The 21,390-nt window shown below is 31.7% G+C and overlaps 1 protein-coding gene and 1 long non-coding RNA gene across 2 annotated transcripts; both read right to left on the minus strand.

Annotated features, from left to right (window-relative positions):
- Positions 1-2,227: 2,227 nt before the first annotated feature.
- On the minus strand, positions 2,228-2,894 carry LOC131623801 (putative lipid-transfer protein DIR1; the record flags this gene model as incomplete). Its single annotated transcript, XM_058894815.1, has 1 exon — positions 2,228-2,894. A coding segment is annotated over one exon (426 nt), but the record flags the coding sequence as incomplete, so codon positions are not given.
- A 1,273-nt stretch (positions 2,895-4,167) lies between these two features.
- LOC131623802 (uncharacterized) lies at positions 4,168-8,984 on the minus strand. Its single transcript, XR_009290308.1, has 5 exons — positions 8,713-8,984; positions 8,519-8,607; positions 7,540-7,955; positions 7,356-7,457; positions 4,168-4,711 (listed from the first exon to the last, which is right to left on the minus strand). It is a non-coding gene; the product is annotated as an uncharacterized LOC131623802 (long non-coding RNA).
- Positions 8,985-21,390: the final 12,406 nt, after the last annotated feature.

Below are 21,390 nucleotides of genomic sequence, written 5' to 3' on the forward strand. Positions count from 1 at the left end.
AAGCATGAGAAGTGTGACGTGTAATTCCCTCAAAACTTAACAAAAACTTGTGTTTCAATCCACTAAACATCTTCTGGAAGCTTACTAATCATGTTTAGACCCAAAAAACGCATCAATTTGGCCTATAATTTGAATTAAAGTGATAATGCAAAACTGATTGTGTACCAAAATTCAGGGTTGAGGTACCTTGTTTGAACCAAGGCCATTTGAAATTTCCTTGTGCGTTTCTAGATTTTCTTTGAGCCAAACATTCTCCTTGTCATGAAGAACACAATGCAAAAAGAATGGAATCAATCGGATGCTTGAGGAGAAAGTTATGTTCATAAGGTTTTGAGGAAAAACCTTGAAATTCTAGGTTATGCCTTGCATCAAACAAGTCATGCCCAAGTTTTGTGTACAAAGGGCTTGTAATTTTTGAATGCCTTAGAGCATGAATTTGGCTTGGACCTTTTAAGATGAAATGTTCTTTTATTTAAGATGTACATTTAGCAAAAAGAACCACCCAAAAATGTTGAAAATTGAGAGAGTTATGCACTTTTGAAGATTGGCATGCCATACTTGAAAATTCCACTAAGTCCACAAGATAACCTATAATGTTTTCCTTTCTTCCATGGTCTTCCACTCAAAATATTCTCTTGATATTAAAATATGGATTGAAGTAGACTCATACAAGATTATTATGCAAAAAGAATGGGCTCAAGATGATAAAGAATGAGAAAGTTATGATCCTTTGAAGTGGACACAAAATTCCTTAAAATTTCAAAGGAGGATCGATGATGTCTCTTCACTTTTGATGACTTTATTCATAAAATTTCCTCTTGACTTGTGAAGGTAAATTATTGATGATGTCAAGGAGAATAATTTGCAAGAAGAAGCACTCAAAAATGTTGAAAATTGAGGGAGTTATGCCATTTTGATCATAGGATCAAGAACTTGTCAAATTAGGTCAAACTTCTTGAATAAACTTAGAATCTCTTGAACTTTTCTTGCATGATAAAGCATAAGAATACATTGAATACCTTGAAATTATGTTCTTAGCACACTTGATGATGAGTCTTATGGCTTGAGGAAACTTGTTGGAGAAGGCATGGAAATAAACTCACGAACTTATGAAGTTTCTTGATGAATTATACCACATAATCTTGACATGGATTTGATCAAATGAAGTTGAGAGATGCTTAGAACATGGTACTTGATGATAAGAATATCTCTCTTGAAGTTTAAGTCATTTAGCTTTCAAGAATGATCAATTGATTGAGGGTCGATCCTCTAAATCCTAGCTTTTGGAGAGGTGTGGATGCATTTGATTCAATCACCTATAATACACAAAGCTTTAAAAAGGAAAAGACATCTTTTTGTATTTTGAGTTAGTATAACATAACAAGGATATATCCACAAGTTTAAACAAACATAGGTGCTTGGTGATTCCTAGAGGTGGCAAATGGGCATGCCCGCGCCCGTTTAGCCCGCCCCGCAAAAGCCCGCAAATAAACGGGGCGGGGCGGGCATAGTTGAAGATGCGGGCCTAAAACCTAGCCCCGCCCCGCAAAAAAGTGAGGGCGGGGCGGGCAAAGCCCGCGGGCATTGCACCTTTTAAGCCTAAAAACATAAAAATTTATGAAAATGCACATGCCCGCAAAAGCCCGCGTTGAAAACGGGGCGGGACGGGGCGGTCACATTAGAGGGTGAGGGCCTAAAACCTTGGCCCGCCCCGCACTAAAGTGCGGGTAAAACGGGCATGCCCAACGGGCCGGGCCCGTTTTGCCACCCCTAGTGATTCCCCCCTAAGGTGAGATGAGCACAAAGCTAAAGTTAAACCTCAAGATTTTGATCTTGATCAATGATTGGAAAGCAAATGTTTAAAGAATATTAGGGTCAAAAATTGGGGTATGACAGGGTTGTTCTTGGAAACTTAGATGACTATTTTCTTATAACTCATTTATAATATTTTGTAACAATTTTTGAAAGTATGATGAATCAGAGAGTTGCTTTGTCTCCACAAATAGATCGTTTGATCGAACTGAATAAATAAATTATTGTGTTTATTGTCTTTACTTTATTTTTTCTACCAAGTTAAAATTATATCTTATTAAATTAAGTAAATTTTGTTGAATACCATTTATTTTAATTTCCGTTCTTTGTCCTTACCGATCCAATTTTTTAGTGTGATTAATCCTTTCACTTTTCACATGTAACACCTTATACAATGATCTACATTATTAAAAAGTAAATAAAAATACAAATTATTATTAACTTAAAGGATATTGGGATACATTTTGCCTAAAATTTATCATATAACTACTAAATTAGTAACCTTTTCCTCTAGAAATAACATAGAGAAAAAGAAAACTTACTTATACAAGTAGCAAACATTACAATCAATACATTTTAACTTAATAATAAAGCTAGTTGAAGAGAACAATAAGACACACAAACAAACCCAAACACACACTATATGTAAATGAAGCTTAATTACAATTATCTGGAGGAGTGAGATTACATTCTTTAGGAAGTGAAGCAGCAAGAGTTGGATCAATTCCAAGTAAAGGTAACTCCACTGAGTTCTTATAAGAGCAAAGACATTGCAAATCAGCACCAGTAAGTGCCTCACAGCATTTAGGAGTTGGCTTAGTTGGATCTGGCTGTGTAACTGATGGCTTGCAAGCATCAAGTCCATCTTCATTCATTTTACATAAGCTGATCCCATTGGAGAGTTTCAACATACAAGACATCATTAGCACCATCAGAAGAAACAGTGACACCAACTTCATTTGTTGTTTCATCATAAATAATGTTACAAACTCAATGAATGTGGTTGTTGTGGCTAAGGTGTGTGAAATTATGTATGGATTTTGGAATTTATTTATAGAAGAAAATGACTGTAGAAGTATATGATATTATTAACCCGTGAACTCATGAAATGGCAGTATATGGAGTCACGGGTTGGAGATTTGTATGACTTTTCATTAGTGGATTTGATTTGAATTATTTTCAAAAATAGTAAACTTTTAGAGATAAAAAAACAAATCTCAGTTGTTGATAATGTTTGTTTTTTCAATGCTAAAAGTTATGTGTTAGTAGCTGTTTCTTTTTCAAAATAAAAGTACATTTTGAAAAAGATGAACGTTGAATTGTTACATCAGGTTTTTTTGTCTTTTTAGACAGTTCTGTTATAACTTATTTTTAAGCATTTGTCATGGAATATTAGGTGAGGTCACACAATTTTCAATAATAGTCTTTGACTAATAAGTAAAGATAAGTGTATCATGTACAAGTGTGATTTTTATTATTGGAAAGTAATTTGTTCACCACTTCAATAATATTACACAAATTTCATTTGATATTTTAAGTAGAGATAAAAGTTTTCATTATGATATTTACACTGTTATTTGTAAAATTTATAATTTTGAGTTTGAAGTAAAATAACTTCTTTTTTATATATATATATATATATATATATATATATATATATAAACTCAAGTTTGCAAGGTGAAAGCCCGCTCCTCAAATGCAAATATCACCCTGCAACGCAACACTTGCGACAAAAACGTTAGTCACAATTTTTTGCAAGGAGATTCGCACCCCACAACTTTGTCATGTGATTTTCACCCCTCAACGTTGTCAGGTATAAAGCACCCCGCAAACACGCTTTTTAAGAGTTGCAGACAACTTCGTTCTATGTGACACTGATGATTCAGAGCAGGTGGCACATTTGATTCAGAGCAGGAGTAGCAATATGTTAGGTGACTTGCAGGGTGAGTTTCAATTAGAAATATTTGAATATTCAAAAACTTGCAGGGTGAAATTCACCTGACAAATATTTTGAAATACCATGTTAATTGCACAACGCAAATAATAACGTATATAATAAACAAATATATTTATATTATTCTAAATATTAAAATTAATATTTAGAATAATATAAATATAATAAATAATTTAAATTTAAAATTTTAAAAATAATTAATTTATAATTAATTTTAAATATTTAATTTCATACTTAATATAAATAAATTCATACTTAATATAAATAAATTCATATTTAATATAAAAAAATTCATACTTAATATAAGTAAATTCATATCTAATATAAAGAAATTCATACTTAATATAAACAAATTCATAATTAATCTAAGATATTTGAATTCAAAATAATATTCACTCGGGATTTGAGATGTCCGCATTATTTTCGTTTTCTTCATCATACTCGTCTACCACTCCTTGGTTACCAATCGCTCCAAATCCACCACCACCATATTGTTGTTGAAATAATTGTTGCATTTGTTGTTGTATTTGTTGTTGCACTTGTTGTTGAATTTGTTGTTGTGTAAGCCTTATTTGCTCTTGTGAAAGTATCAATGCTTCCTCCAACTCCATTTGCTTTTTTCTCAATGTTTCATTTTCACGTGATGCTTCACTCTGAGCTAGTTGTCTAATTGTTTCAGTTATTTCAGGGGTTAATTAATGTCGAAGGACGTGAAGATGCTTCCCCGTCTGCAATTCTCCTTAATAAAGAATACATATCATCTTTTTTGTTGTTGTCAGCTAAAGGTCCAGTAACATAAATTTTTCCATTTCTATTCCTTTCCTTATTTCCTTTCAACCACAAATATTGATCCATAGCTAGATCAAGAGGATATCGTCCCCGTGGACCACCTAACTCAGGATGTTTAGCTAAAAACTCCACCATCATCAACCTTTGGTACTCCGCCTACACATACGTAAATAAATTAAATGAAATAGGTGAAGGCAATTAAATGAAATAAAATGTATAGAACTGACTCAGGATTTGGAATAATAACAATACATTCTAATAACATACTTAATTCAACTTAATACCTTCTAAATCAATACTTGAAAAAACACTCATGATTTGGAATAATAACAATACATTGTAATAACAAAACAAGCCAAAGATGCAACACAAACAAACACAGAACTGCGCCCACTGATACAAACAGACTAGCCATAAACTCCACATGCAGCCCTTACACCAACCACTATAACAGAATTACAACTAGATATAATGATACAAGCGGAAAAAAGCAACAAAACACAAACGATAAAAATGAACAGATAAGGGGAACTCGGGTTTAGACGATAAACAGACGATAAAAACGGAATTACAACTCAACCAGCAAATGTCATTCCATAGAAAAATAAATAAATCTGAACCTTAATATGAAGACATCAAAACTTCAAGAACCTTAAATGTGTGGCCAAATTGTTTAACATTGCTTATCCGAATTACAACTCAACCAAAGAGTGTAGAGTACCACTCCTTACTCAATCACAACATAGTGTACTGGTCCCTATACAATGTATACTAGATAGAAAATCCAATAACAAGCTCTGACATTTATGGTTAAAAGTATCACAAACTCCACCAAATAAGGTGGGAAAGTAAAATTCAACTATCAGTTGCTCATGATATTGAACAGCTATACAGAATCCAAAAGACATATTGGCTTAACAAATGTGCTTTTGCCTTAGAGGACGCAAAGAAAAATACCCAGTTTTGTACTTAAATAATAATTGAAAAATAATAACGAGTTCTAGGTTGTTAATCTCATATAGCGACGCGTAGCGCCAGACCTCCCAATTATGCTATAGCAGCACAGCGGATAGCGGGATGACTGCTATTGTGAGCTTTTAAAAATCAAGGTAAATACTTAATATGAAAACATAAATATTAAAATAGGTTTCAACAACATACATAAATACTAAAAATAGGTTCCAACAACATACATAATGACTTAAAAACAAAAGTTGCAACATACATAAACCAAAAGTTGCAACATTCATAAACCAAACATAATGACTCCAATTAGGAATGTACTCAAAATGACTAAATCAGATTCTAAACGTGAACAAACTGACTAAATCACATTCGTCTCATCTTCACTTCTAAGTTCCACCACATTAATATCATTTTGCTTATCACTTGATTCAATTTCAAACACTTCTTCCACCTCTAACTCCTCATCTCCATTTGACACTAATGTAGCAAGGTATTAAACTTAAACTTGCAGATGATGATAATGATGATGATGATGATGATGATGATGATGCCATGGTTCCTTAGTAGATGTGAATGGATGAGAAAAAGATGAATAGGTGAGGAGGAAAGTGGAAATAGGGTTGAGAAATGTTGATGTTTGTTGTGAAGAGAAGAGAAAACGTTGAACTTGTTGTGAAGAGAAAAGGTGGAAGCGTGATGTGAAAACAAGGGAGAAGGAGATCGACTGTTGATTTGAGTGAAGAGAGAGAATGTTGATGACCTGGTGTCTCACTTTAAGATTTTATATTAGTGAAATAAAAGGGAAAAATACAAATTTTCAATTAAAAAAAAAATCAAAATTACAGTATTGACCTCATCTTCACAAATTGCTGTAAAGCACTACAAAACCGCTATTGCATCGCTATTCCACCGCTACGCCTCCACAAATTGCGGTCGTTATTTCCGCTATTTCAGATAGCGATTAGTAGCCCAAAAGCGTTGCGGCGAGGTCCTATACTGCTACGCTAAACCTCTATAGTGCCTATATAGCGCGCTATTGACAACCTAAAGCGAGTTATTAAAACAATCAGCACATACCGCGAGTTGTTTACGTTTTTATAGAAAAACTATTACCCTCTTAATTTATCGATTTTTTTATGAAATTCTTCTAGTATAAAATCAATCCACATAGCTCTTCGATAAAACTTTAAATCAAATTACCTTCTTCACCAGAAAATAAACAAAATATCACCGCTAAAATGCTTGACATCATTTTCAAGACAAAAACCACCTAGAATACTAAGACAAACTAGCCATTGAGCTGATAGCTCACATGGCACTGAACCCAGTCATATATACCAAGGTGTGTTCAATTCCACGGGTTTGACTCTTTCCAAAGTGTGCATGGCCTCCCATGTAACCAAATAGAAAGAAATATTATGATCTGTATTTTAAAAGGAAACTTAACAAGTCTCTGGAGCTATTTACATTAGAAGAAATGCATTGAATCCAATCTTACACAACCTACAACTAATACTTAACAAGTCGGTTATATTTATTCCTTCTCTAAGTGGTAGTAAGTTTGTAATTTCTTTTAAACGGAAGTTTATTAGACACTATGAAATACAGTTACCTTAAACTTAATTACAAACTAAATTTCCAGCCTTTTTATATTTCTGAAGTAATTTAATTGAAAAATAATCATAAGATACAAAGTTGGGTTACCGCGAATTGTTGAAACAATCAGTGCATACACGAACATTAGAGTAAATGCAAACATTCCTTAACATTGCTTAACAAAGTACTAGAAATTTCAAAATTAAAACAAAGAGAAGAAATACTAATATCATCTTACTTGAGTATCTCTAGCACGGTCGTCGCAATACTCTCCATCTTTTCCTCAATAAGTCCTCTCGTGAAGCTCTTGCATTAATGATGTTCTTCTCTTAGCCACAGTCTAATACACATAATACTTCAATAAAAATATAACACAATTATGAATATAATATAAAAAAAGTAGTGAGATGAAAATATTTTACCATCCGATCAGCATGATCAGCAATACTAATGTTTTCGGCTCTATGATTAGCATCTCCCCTTTCTGACGCTCTACGTTGCTTTGCTTTCTCAGATTTTAAAAACATACACAAACTTAGAGAATCAAAGAAGTGTACCAATATTCTTTAACAACTAGTAGTGATTAATATTTGTTTTGATTTTTCTCTAACTTTTTTTTATAATTCAATAAAATAAAACATATTTTGCTAGTCATAATTACGAAGAGGGTACTCATATATAACAAATAAAGCAAATCAAACAAATTAATAACACTTGCCTAGTGATATTCTACTAACAAAAACTGTGAGGGCAAGGATGAAAATGATGATTGAATCTCTCCCTAATAAGGCAATTAGCTTCCTCACCAAATGCTGCCCAACAAGTGCAGCAACAGTGGCTACAGCAACAAAGTAAAGAGTTGCAAGAATAATCAATCATTGAATATTAAAAAAGGCCAAAACATCAACAACCGTTGCTAAATTCTAAACCAGTCTACTACATGACAGACTTCACAGCAAGTTAAACTAGTTACACCAACACTGTTGGTTTAATCATGTACATTAACCAAACATAAATGCAAATCGAAAGCGCATAACATTTTTCAAAAGCTTAACTTCATATCAAAAGCTAACATTTTTCACAGAAAAATCATGCTCCAAACAAAACAAGAAGCAACCATAACAAGTGAATGAAATAAAATAGCTACTTAACAACTTCTGAACCAGTGGAGCACAACCTGAGAACTCGAACAACTATGACGAATCCATAAAAGAAAATCATGCACTACATATCATTTAAACATCCTCATCTCAGACCATCCTTTTACCCAAAGTTAAATAACACTAACAATAGCCACATGAATTTCCAATAGGAATTAACTACTAACTTCTAATAGTTTTATTAACACTAACAGTAGCCCAATTGGATTTAAAATTGATGAAATCAAAATGAAAAAAATACCTAAACTCCACCATCGCCGGAGACAGAAACAGTATGAATAGCAACTTTAAAGCCTATACGATTCTTAGCTAGTAACACCGCGTCCAATACTGCAAAGGCATAACGCTGAAATCTCAAACTCAAATTGCAGAAACCATGGAAGAAAAATCTCAAACGCAAAACGAAGTTCACTAGAAAGGAACGAAAAATTTTACCAACACTGTATGAGAGACCCTAAATGCCGAAACCCTAGAAAGGAATAAACAATTACACCTTGTGAGAAGGCTTGAAAAGAACGATTGCAACTTGTGGGAAGGTTTGGAAGGAATGATGCAGCTTGCGATAAGGGTTCCTGTTGGGTTAAGGGTTTTGTGGGTATTTTGTTTTTTCTTGAGTGGATCAAGTGTGGGAGGCAGAGAGTGGAAAAATAGAGAGAATGAGAACGTGGGAGATGGAGATGAAAAGGTAATATTAAGAAACGTTGTAAGGTGAGAAATACCCAACAAATTTTATTGACATTGACACTTGCGACGTGTTTCTCACCCCACAACCTCCGTGTCTGACACATGTACCTACCACTCTGTACCATTATTAATTGCCAGATTTATTTTTCTCCAAAATCTTTTAAAAAAAACTTGTGAAGTGGTTCTCACCTCGCAACGTAAAAAGGCGTTGAGACTTGCGGGGTGATTTGTACTTCGCAACTTTTGTGTAAGTAAAATCAACAAAAGGTCACCTGCCACCCTGACTTCTCTATAAATGTAATATTTATTTTTCCAATATTATTTTTAAAACATTGTTGCGGGGTGTTTAACACTCTACAACTTTTTTCCAAAATTTCAAACTTCCCTTCTGTCATACCCCAAAATTTGCCCTATTGCTATTACATTTTATTAACAGGGACGTAATACAAATTCTACAAGGGGTGTATATCAAACTAGTGGAATTAACATCTTGACTGGCAAGCCCATTTCAAAAGAGTAACCATTCTCTAAATTGTCCGATTCAAAAGGTAGGAGTATACATTAAGTAAAAATGTGTATTTAATTGAGCTTATTATTCATAAGAATATGAGGCCCAATTTTAGGATTCAAAATTATTTTTAAACTTGAGTTTTATAAACTTTCTCGGTTTATCTACAATATTTTGGATTTTTGTAATTATTTGTTTCTATCCAAAGTATGATAGTTTACTCTTAAACTATTTATATTTTAATAAATAGAAAATATTTGTCTATGCTTCATACACTTTCAATTGACTTTTTATTACTAATAAATAACATAGCACAATTGGTAAGGAAGCAAGACTTACAATTAAGAAGTCGCGGGTAAAGGTTTTATCCCGGCCTATTATTTTTATTACAATTTTTGTTTATATGCCTTTTCGCATTTGGCTATTGTTGTCTCGATCTGACAATGACTTTATCAAAACTGAGATTTACCCTTTTGGCCAAAGGCCTTTTTTTTAAAAAAAAATTATAAAAAAAACTTTTTTTAAAAGCTAAAGGCTAAATGGGTCCCTTGAGTACAAGGGAGACAAAAGTTGTCTAACACCTTGGCTAATACCTTTCATTTGCCTAATTTACCTACTTACCCAAATCTTTTTTTTAAGGGTTTCTCACTTTTAAGCAGATTGCTACAACTGGCGACTCTGCTGGAGACATCTTTAAAATTTAGGTTTACCCTAATTTTATTTTTAGGTTTTCTAATTTTGGGTTTTATTTACTTATTCGGTAATTTTTAACGGGCTGGTAGATCTTTGGTATTTTTTTAATATAATGATCCACATTGTCACGTATACCACTTTCATAATCATGACATTTAAATATATTTTTTTGGATTATTTATTTATATTATTTCCTCCGTTCCTTTTTAAGTGTCGTTTTAAAAAAAAAATTTGTTGTGTAATGTTATAATTGGTCATTTATACTCTTATTTTCTCAATAACTCCACCTCAATTAAATTGATATTTATATTATTAATATAAAACAATTGTACATACATTGAATTATATCAGTTTGTAATTTTTCTTTATTTATAAATATTATAACATAATGATGAGAAATAACTTAATAACTTAAAAACGATTTTACCCAAAACAAATATATCTTAAATTTATATTTAAGATTATGTATCATCACACTACCACCACCACCAGTTTCATCAATTGCCAGCGTCAAAAATCATGTTAACCTCACATTTAAACCATATGACATTCCACCAAATAGCATAACAATTCATTATTCATTATTGGTGTTTATTCATTATTGGTGTAAGCCTATTCCACTCCGCCACCACCATCAAGTAAGGATTAATGCTCTCTCTTTTTCTTTGGGCTATTATTTTGAGATCTGTTATGATGTTTTTGCTTGTCTCAATATTTATCCTTTGTTTTTTATTTTAACTAGATTGTTGGCCCGTGCGATGCACGGGTATTTTAAAATTAAAAAATTATGATACTTATTAAAACTTAATATTTAGTTTATTATTAATTAACATGTTAAAATATATTATTAGTCTTAATTTATAACAATTACATCACATCAAAATATTTTTAATAATATTATTCTATTATATAATTTTATCTTTTATCTATCATAAAAATTGAATCATTCATAATTTTATTAATATAATAACACAAAACTTTAATATTAATTGTAAGAATTTTTTTATAAATATTTTTAAAAGTTAAACTTACAGATTTTGAGGTTAAGTATATAACTTGTGTGTTGCATGATTTTTATTATATAGTATATTTATAAGAATTTTTTATGTTAAAATATGATTATTATTTTAAGAAAATTCATAATTTTGATAAATTATAACTTTACTAATAAATATGTGAATTTCTTGTTGTTTTATGTCACTTGCTTCTTTTTATTTTATTTTCTAAGGATCTTAAAAAAAAAACATGAGAACAATATAATTGTAATTAGGTATAAAAACTTACCAAAGCAATATTAAAAAACACTTAAAAGAAAATATCAAGTTTTCTGTCAATCAAATATTTTGTTTTTTTAATCATTTAAATTTTCTATAATTTTTTATAATCTTCTATCTTTTATTTTAAAATTATTTTCATTTGTATAGAATTTTGAATTTAAATAATAGAAAAACTACTTAGAGTTTTTTTTAATGGCCGAAAACCTACTATACCAAACAAAATAATTAAGGAAAATAAAAAGAAAATAAAAATATTGATTTACCATGAGTATATTTTAAACCACTTATTTGTAAGTCCTTTTACCTTTAAGGTGTTTCATAAAGAATATCGCACATGTCTTTATTCTTCTTGCGCATAAACGCATATATTTTCATAATGATTATACATTAAAAAAGTATCTTTGTAAGACTTATACATAATGAATTCTAAAAACCATTATAAGAATAATTTTGAAATGATATGAAATATAAGGACGTGACATTTAATCTTGATATGTGATATTTACTTCAGATGTCTGATATTTAATCATTGGTAATGAGTTGACTCACACACCAAGAGATCGTCCTTGCCTTGAAATGCTTTGTAGTTTCTAGCCTTCCATATACTCCATATACATGAGAACCGAATTGCACCGGCTCATAAAGAAACACTATTGTCATCTCCAAGCAGACTTGCAAACTGGTTAAAATGTGAGAGCCCGTCGTTATGGAACACGGTAGATATCTTGAGCCACCTGTAAATTGAAAACCACACTCCTACAAATAAAGGACACTAAAAAAATAGATGTGAGACCGATTCTTCAATCCCGCATTCCGCCACGCATGAACCTTGTTCTATAACGCCCCTTCTAATGAGAATATCTTTTGTTGCTAATCTTGTTTTTTAAATATCTTTTGTTCCATTTTTAAATTTTTAGTTTTATAATAAAATAATTTGAAATTTAATTAATTTTATATTTAAATAATATATTTATAAATCAATTATTATTTATACCATCAATATTATTTATATTATAAATAATTCATTGTTTATAATATCCAACATTACTTATATTAGTATATTAATATTATTATTATATTAATATTATTATTAATATGGGTGGTTTAAAATTAATATTATTTTTGTGTAAATATTATTATTATTTTTTTATAACTATTATAAATATTTTTATTGTTTTATTATTTTTGTTATTATGTATATTGTTAATATCATTTTTGTTTGTTATTATTATGAGATTACATGAATATTATATTATAATTTACTATTTATATTATTATTATTATTAAATGAATTATATTCGGTTACAGTTACAACATTAATTGGCCTCAAAACGTTTTTTAATTATCTTCGGTTACAGTTACAATATTAATTAGCCTCAAAACGCTTTTCAGTTACAATTAGAACATTATTTTTATTTAATAGTTCATTTGTTCATGATATTTAAAATACTCATTAGTTAAAAAAGATTTCAATTAGTATTGAAAAATAAGTTTAAATAAAATTAAAATTCTAATGGTTTCTAATAAAATATTTTTAAATTTAGTTACTTGCATATTTTACTTATATATTTAGAATAATTTATTATTTATACCACCAATATTATTTATATTAGAAATAGTTCATTATTTATATTACCAATATTATTTATACTAATATATTAATATTTATATTATATTAATATTAATATGGGTGATTTAATCTTAATATTATTATTGTATAAATATTATTATTATTTTATAATTATTAATATTATTATAATTATAATTATTGATATTGGATGTTTAATATTAATATCAATATTATTATTATTATTATTATTATTATTATTATTATTATAAATGTTAGATGAATAATTTTCAGTTACAGTTAATTGACCTCAAAATGTTTTTCGGTTAAAGTTAGAACAACATTTTCATTTAATTGTTCAATTGTTCATGATATTTAAAATAATCATTAATTAAAAAAGATTTCAATTATTATTGAAAAATAGTTCAAATAAAATTAAAATTCTAATTGCTTCTATTAAAATATTTTGAAATTTAATTACTTGTATATTTTAATAATATATTTAGAAATTATTTATTATTTATACCGCCAATATTATTTATATTAGAAATAATTCATTATTTATATTACCAATATTATTTATATTAATATATTAAAATTATTATTGTATAAATATTATTATTATTTTATAATTATTTATAATATTTTTATTATATTATTATTATTATTAGTATGTATATTGTTAATAACATATTTATTTGTTATTAAAATTAGATGAATATTATATTATTATTTATTATTTATATTATTATTATTATATTGGATATTTAATATTAATATTATATTAATATTATTATTATTATTATTATTTTATTATTTTTATTAGATGTTTATTGTTTATAATTTTATTATTTATTATTAATATTTGATGAATATTATATTATAATTTTTTATTATATTATTATTGTTATTATTATTATTATTATGAGTTAGAAATATAAGGTTGGAGAAGATCTTATGTAGATAATTAGAGTTAATGTAATATTGAATATTGAAATTATAATAAAATGACACATTGACTTATAAGGATGTGTAAATTATTTATATAAAATATATTATTTAATTGGACTTTTGAATTTTTCAATGTTAAAAAAATTGTCTAACTATAATAATAATAATAATATTAAAATATCACAATTTTAAATTTATATTTTATTTTTATTTCCATTTTTATGATTATATATTTTTATAAATTTATTAAAAAATTTAAGATTATTAATAAAATATAATTATTGAAGGATTAGTAATAAAGTAATAACTGTTTATTAATATTATTATACTATTACTATTTGATGTTATTGCTAGAAAGATGATTTAATAATATTGTTAAAAATATAGTGGTTAGAAAAGTGGTTTTAATAATATTGTTAGAAAAAAATAGTGGCTCATAAAAATTGAAAATTTTAAAATTATGCCACATAAGCATTTTGTGTTCAAAGTTGCTAAAATCATGCCACATAAGCATTAGGGTTAGGGTTATCTTCAAGGTTGCCATCATGACAACCTTGCATTTAGATTAAGTAGAAGTAGATAATTAAGCCACTTGTCAATGTTTATATGGTTGGTAGCTAAATTTTTTTAAAAAAAATGCAAAATGAGTTGGATGGGGCATCGCCCCTGACGTACAGATCCTTGTTTTTTCTTGCTCTAAAATTTCTTTTATCATGTATTTTTGTTATTTAGAAATTAGATTTAAGTTAGAGTTAGATTGACCCAAAGTTTCTTTCCGATCCACACCATCTTAATTTACTTAACCTCATTCTCTAATTGTATTTCATTTTAGATTTTATTTAATTAGTTTAATTTTATTAAGTTAATTAATCTTAATTAACCAATTAATTTAAATTAATTTAATTGGTGTTAGTTAATCTAAATAGTTTTGATTAATTACTTTAGTTTACACCATAAAAAAGTTCAATCTTTCGCAAATAATACGATGGATGGATTTCACATTTCACCACGTCTTCGAATTGGTCGACTCCCGATGTCGTACCGATCAATTAATCAAAACACGATTGAAATTCATGCGGAAGAAACTCGCGAAGAAACTCGAAAAAGGTCCTGAACTATGGAGAAGAGAAGAATTAACTATTGGAGATTCAAATGAGATTGGTTCTACAAGAAGAAAAGGACGCCCTTCACTGTACAAGCTACATACATGCCTACGCCTACGACTCGGATGTCGGGATTTACGAAAGATCTTATGAACAAACAAGAAAAGGAAAAAGAGGTTCAGTCTAAGGAAACTCATGAAGTTTCGGGTGACGAAAACCCATCGCTAAGATTTATGTCAGGATTTGGTCCTTCGAAGGATAGGTCATACTCACACTCCGCTAAGAGGATTATCCAATGCCACGAGGAAGGCTTACACGCCTCAGATATCATTTATGCATATACATACCAAAGACGATTGCATATGTCTTCGCCTCAGATTCTGTTCTCATCGAAGATTCCCCTACGCTAAGATCAATTGCCCAGCGAACAAAATTGGTATGCCCAAGGAGAGTTAGAGGTCACCCTTTACTTCTACAAGTCACAGAACTAAGAAGTAAAACAAAGTCATTGGATTAACAAAGGAGATTGTCCCTAGGATTAATAGGTGTTTATCATGTCAAAATTACAACCCCTATGATCGCTAAGTGTTACCATGTATAAGCGTTGTACCTTCCAACTTACAATTCTAATAAAATAATCATGCATGTTTTGGAATTGATTCATTCCCTTCACTCTTGCATTACTACGACTTTCCATTTTAACTCTTCGATTCTATTTCAACTTGCCACTGTCAATTATTAACAAACTTAAAGGAGAATAACGAAATACAAATAACTAAATTTTGCTAAACATATTCTTTCAATGTAAGACCGAGCTGATGAGGTAAGGCATTGTTTCAATCCCTAAACAGTGGAGAAATAAGAAGATAATTCGTAGTCAAACCCCTCGAGCCAGGAGTTGGAGTTTGTTTCTATTTTTCAAATAAACCTTAATTTCAACCAGGGGCAGGGTAGATTTCGATTAATTCAATGGTGTATTTTGTGGTTAAGAGAATCAATCAAGCAAAGCAAAGGTTCAAGCATATCTTCTTCCTCGCGTTCATCAAAGATTGAGATAACATTCACAACATCTTATTCCTCAATACATCATTCGAGATCGAGGAAGCATTAAAGTTTACAAACTAAAGTCAACATGGCAGTCACATTATTCAAAATCCAAAAAGTAAATTTTCAAAAAAAAAAAGAATTTCAAAAAAAAGGGCCCGCTAAGTCAGATGGAAAACTCCATAAAGAAAACAAAAATTGACTTAGGCAAAAATCAGGGCATCCCGATGGACAAAATTCTAAATAATTGGACCATGCAAAAATAAGGGATAAAAACAAAACAAAAGCAAAAAACAAAGGATAATCTTGTGACTGCTAAATCATCAAAGCTTCCCATCAATGCTTGGATCTCTACAACATTTTTCATCGGTTCTTGGATCTTCACTAATGCTTCCGCTCATCATCGGAACTGAAACAATTATCTTGCAAATGAAACACGATCATTGGGTTAAACGAACTTTAGGATTGGAGAACATCAAGGAGAAAGTGGTGGGTTAAATAAATTTTGAGTCTTATATCCTGTGTTTCTTAAACTACGAACCACGACCACGTTACAACCTTCAAAAGTCCTAATTGATGCTCGGTCAACTACGAAAGCATACTTGCCATTAATTTGGTTAAACTGATTCCTATTGTTTGTTAATGGCTAACCACTTCACTTCCTCAAACATCCATTTCTAATCATCCATTTCCAATTCATAAAAAACTTCGATTTCAAAACTTGCATGTACTTCACGTTGGAATTACTTCTCAAAGGGTACAACTTTATCTACAAATACACACTTAGCATCAAGGAGATCTCGAAATTGGTTTATTCAAAGGCGATCATTTCTAATAAAGACTCTTGAATGGGGGAACCACATCCAGGGGGTTCTCCTAACCAGGGGCAAAATCCCAATGATCACAGGGGTATACAAAGATCCTATTAACTAGCAGCATTCATCCTAAGATCCAATCGACTTGGGTCGCGTCTCGAAGCAATAACACTCAGGGGCATATCTTTTACAAATCCAAATATTAGGGCAGTTCATATCTTAATGGTGGACCCGAGTTCCACTGTGAAGCAACTTCGAGTGCAAAATTAAAATACTCGGGGCAATCCGTATCAAATTGATACCACACCTTGGATAGCCCTCCATATCCCGGAGATTAAGGGCAGACCTTTCAACTATCAAAAATGGGGCAGTGCATATCAAGTTCACGACATGGCGAAATTCAAACCCCCTCTAAGGATACTTCCTTCATGTCTTGGAGATCGAGGGGCATACTTTTCAAAAGCTAATGTCGGGGCAAAACACTACGAGGCCCAATCAAAAGGAGTGGATCCCAAGAGTCGTTCAATCAAGGGGCGTCGTATTACAAAACCAAGAATGGGGCTAGCCATCTCAAAATGTGTACTACGATAAAACTGCGTCCAAGCTCATATTAAGGAGAACCTCCGCAAAATACCCAACAAACTGAAGCAAGACATATGATGAAAGGAAAGAATATCCTCATACTTTTACAGTCCCCGATAAATCTCTCTCCCACTACTGCGATCTTAGAGTTCAAAAGCAGGTATTAGGAAGTCACGCTAGCATCACACCCTACCCTCACAAACAACCTTATTACATTAAGCAAGTTATCTACGCTTTGGTTATCCACGACCCATGATTGGGGCATTATTTAAACATACTAAGTCACGCATCACACATTGGTTAAAACATCACATACATCAAAACGTCTAGACAATTCAAAAAAACAAAGGGTACCATGGGATTGGTTCAGGACCTAATGGTCTAGAAGGAGACTAAAACCTGAAGTTGCGTTCGAAAACATTCTACGCATAAGCATTACTAGTCAGCATGAGCATAGTCGTTGCATGGTTTAAACAAATTCAATGGGTTATAAGGAGATAAAATCTGGGGATCACCATATATACATACGCATCCGCATACATACATACACATTAGCATTAGCATATACATACCAACTAGCACGCACATATAGGCATTTATAAATCAACATATACATAAGCATAATCATCATGCATTCAAACCTGGTCTAAGAACCGGCATGTCACATCATTAGTTCTTCGCTCATAAACATGCGCGCGAGCATCATCTTCATACATCAACAGGATACCATAAACAAAATCCTCTTACACATATAACATTTACATTACACATACAGACAGTTCATACATCTACATTGTACAAACGTCAGGGTCACATGCATGTACAGCCGTTATATGTACGTGCACAATATATATACAAGCATTATACACACTACATTTTACACGCTACGCTTCACACACTACATTTTACAAAATACGCTTTACACACTACATTTTACACACCACGCTCTACAGGTTACGCTTCATGCAAGCTACGCTTCATACACGCTACGCTATGCACGCTACACTCTGTGCATACACAATGTACAACACCAAGTTACTGGTCCTTATTCTTCTGAATTTTGCGTATGTGTCAAGAAATTTATGAAGATGATCTTGCTAGCACTATAGCATGTGAATCTTTTTAAGTAGATAAGCTTGTATCACGATAGCAGGTAAATCTTTTTATGCAGATAAACTTGATAACACGATAGCAGGTGAATCTTTTTACGCAGGTGATCTTGCTAGCACTATAGCAGGTGAATCTTTTTATGCAGATAAGCTTTCTAGCACTATAGCAGGTGAATCTTTTTTATGCAGATAAGCTTGCTAGAACTATAGTAGGTGAATCCTTTTTATGCAGGTAAGCTTGCTACAACTATAGAAGGTGAATCCTGTGAATACAAGCCCACACTCACAAAGGTGTTTTTGATCCATGGCAAACTTCACAAGCAAACAAGCAACAAGGCACAAGCAAAAGAACTCAAGGAAAAGCAAGTTTGGCCATTCAAGACAAAGCAAGTCGACCTGCTCTGCATCTAGGTAGACCCAAAACAAGGAAGATTCAGAAATGCCACAGATAGGTCGACCTACTCACAATCCAGGTCGACCTAAAATGATGAAATTTACACACCTCACTGTTAGGTCGACTCGCATAACAACTAGGTCGACCTAAACTGAAGAAAATTCTTCAGAAAGTGTTTCAACAGAATTCTGGTCGACCTAAACCTTCAACAGGTCGACCTAACTGGGAAGAATTTCATCCAGGTTTAATCCAGCTCTGTTAGGTCGACCTAAGCACTACAAGAGGTCGACCTATTTGATCAAAAAGGCCAAAATTGCTGATCTGCTATGCTTAAACTGACCAGCTCTCATATATATTATCTAATATTCATTATTGAAGTTTCAACACCAACAACTGAAAGATACACAAAGGCTTCTCATCTTCGATCATCGACACAACTCCAACACAAATACACACAATCATTTTTGCATTGAGGGTTTGCGTTCAAGATCGATAACGTCCATGGAACGGAATTGAAGATTCCTAGTGGGTGAAGATTTGTGGGGTTTTTGGTGAATAAAATCTGAGGGTTTTGTCCTCCAAGATTGGTGAATTTTGGGGGTTTTTATCAAGAGGCTTCATCAAGGATCCAGTTGAGTGTGAAGATTGAAGAACAAGGGTTCAAGCAATTCAAGACACTGCAGAAAGGGATCAAAGTGAAGCTCTTGGAAGACCTTGATCTGGCTCAAGATTAAGGGGGAAGAAGATTCAAAGGATCGACAAATTTGGTTTATTGTTTATCGCTTTGTTATCTTCTTTGTATAAACGGCTTTCAATATTAATGGAAGATTTCCCAATTTCAGTTTGGAATTGGGGCAGACGTAGTCGTAGTGAGGACGATCGACGAACTGCCTGAACAAATATCGTGTTCTTGTCGCTCATATCTTTTCATTTACGTTCTATTCGTATTTGGTTATAATTGCAAATTGATCAACGATTCAAGTGTTAAAATTTTGAATTAAGAACTTGCATAAACATCACAATTCAGCACACATTGAATCACCATCAATTTGAACATTATCACCAAGTGTTTGTCTTTTTGCTTCATCCATTATTACAGCATTGTAAACAAAGTTTATCAAATTAGAAGTTAATCGATTTTCTTTAGTGCAACGAATTGATTCGATAACCTATCCTTTCATTGTTAATCCCAATTATCTTGTGGTTTTATCACATATACAACCCTTGCAATAGCGGTCCGGAATAGACGCAAGTCAATTCAGAACCGCTTTCGCTTAAGTTTGAAATAATTCCGAAAAACTCAGTGAGATCTATTTACCCCCCCTCTAGATCCTTAAGCCTAGCGTCTAACAAGTGGCATCAAGTGCTCTGGTTTATTCCGTGCTACGTGAAACACTTATTGGAAAGATGGCTTCCGGACCTAAATGGGATCACAATAGAGCTCCAGTTTTCAACGGTGAAAACTATGGCTATTAGAAGGATTGTATGTGTGTTCACATCAATGCCATTGATAGGAACATCTGGACAGCAATTGTCAATGGTCCCTTTCAGATCACCATGACAAATGCAGCTGGTGCCGTTGTTCCAAAACCAGAAAATACTTGGGATGCTGAAGATGAAAAGAGATATGGATACGATTGGAAAGCGAGAAACATTCTAATCTCAGCTCTAGGAGTTGATGATAACTATCGCGTTTCCCATTGTAGATCCGCTAAAGCTATGTGGGACACATTGCAAGTTGCCCATGAGGGAACGGATGATGTCAAACTAGCTAGAATCAATACGTTAACTCAAGAGTTCGAACTCTTTCACATGGAAGATGGTGAATCCATCGAAAACATGCAAAAGAGATTCGTTCATTTGAAAAATCATTTAAACTCTCTTGATAGACCTGTTTCCAATGCAGTTGCTACTAACAAAATCTTGAGATTCTTGAACAGGGAATGGCAACCCAAGGTTACGACAATAAAGGAAGCAAATGATCTAAATACCTTAGACATCACCACTCTCTTTGGTAAACTAGAAGAACATGAACAACATCTTAAATGCCTTGACATGCATGAGAAAAGGGCAAAGAAAGAGAAGAACATGGAGAAAGAGGTAGAGAAGAAGTCAATAGCTCTAAAATCTTCAAGCTCCAAGACCTCAAGACAAGAGCTAGAGGATAGTGTTACAAGTGATGATGAAGACTCTGATGATGAGGAAATGGGACTGTTTGTGCGAAGATACAACAAATACCTAAAGAAAAATGGAGCAAAACATTCCGACAAAGGCTTGATCAACTATCGAAAGCAATCAAACAAGTTCAAACAAGATGACAATAACAAAGGAAAAATCAAAGGTCCTTGCTTCAATTGTGGCAAAGTCGGTCACTACAAACCGGATT

Source organism: Vicia villosa, unplaced genomic scaffold (assembly GCF_029867415.1).
Source record: "Vicia villosa cultivar HV-30 ecotype Madison, WI unplaced genomic scaffold, Vvil1.0 ctg.000081F_1_1, whole genome shotgun sequence".
NCBI lineage: Eukaryota > Viridiplantae > Streptophyta > Magnoliopsida > Fabales > Fabaceae > Vicia > Vicia villosa.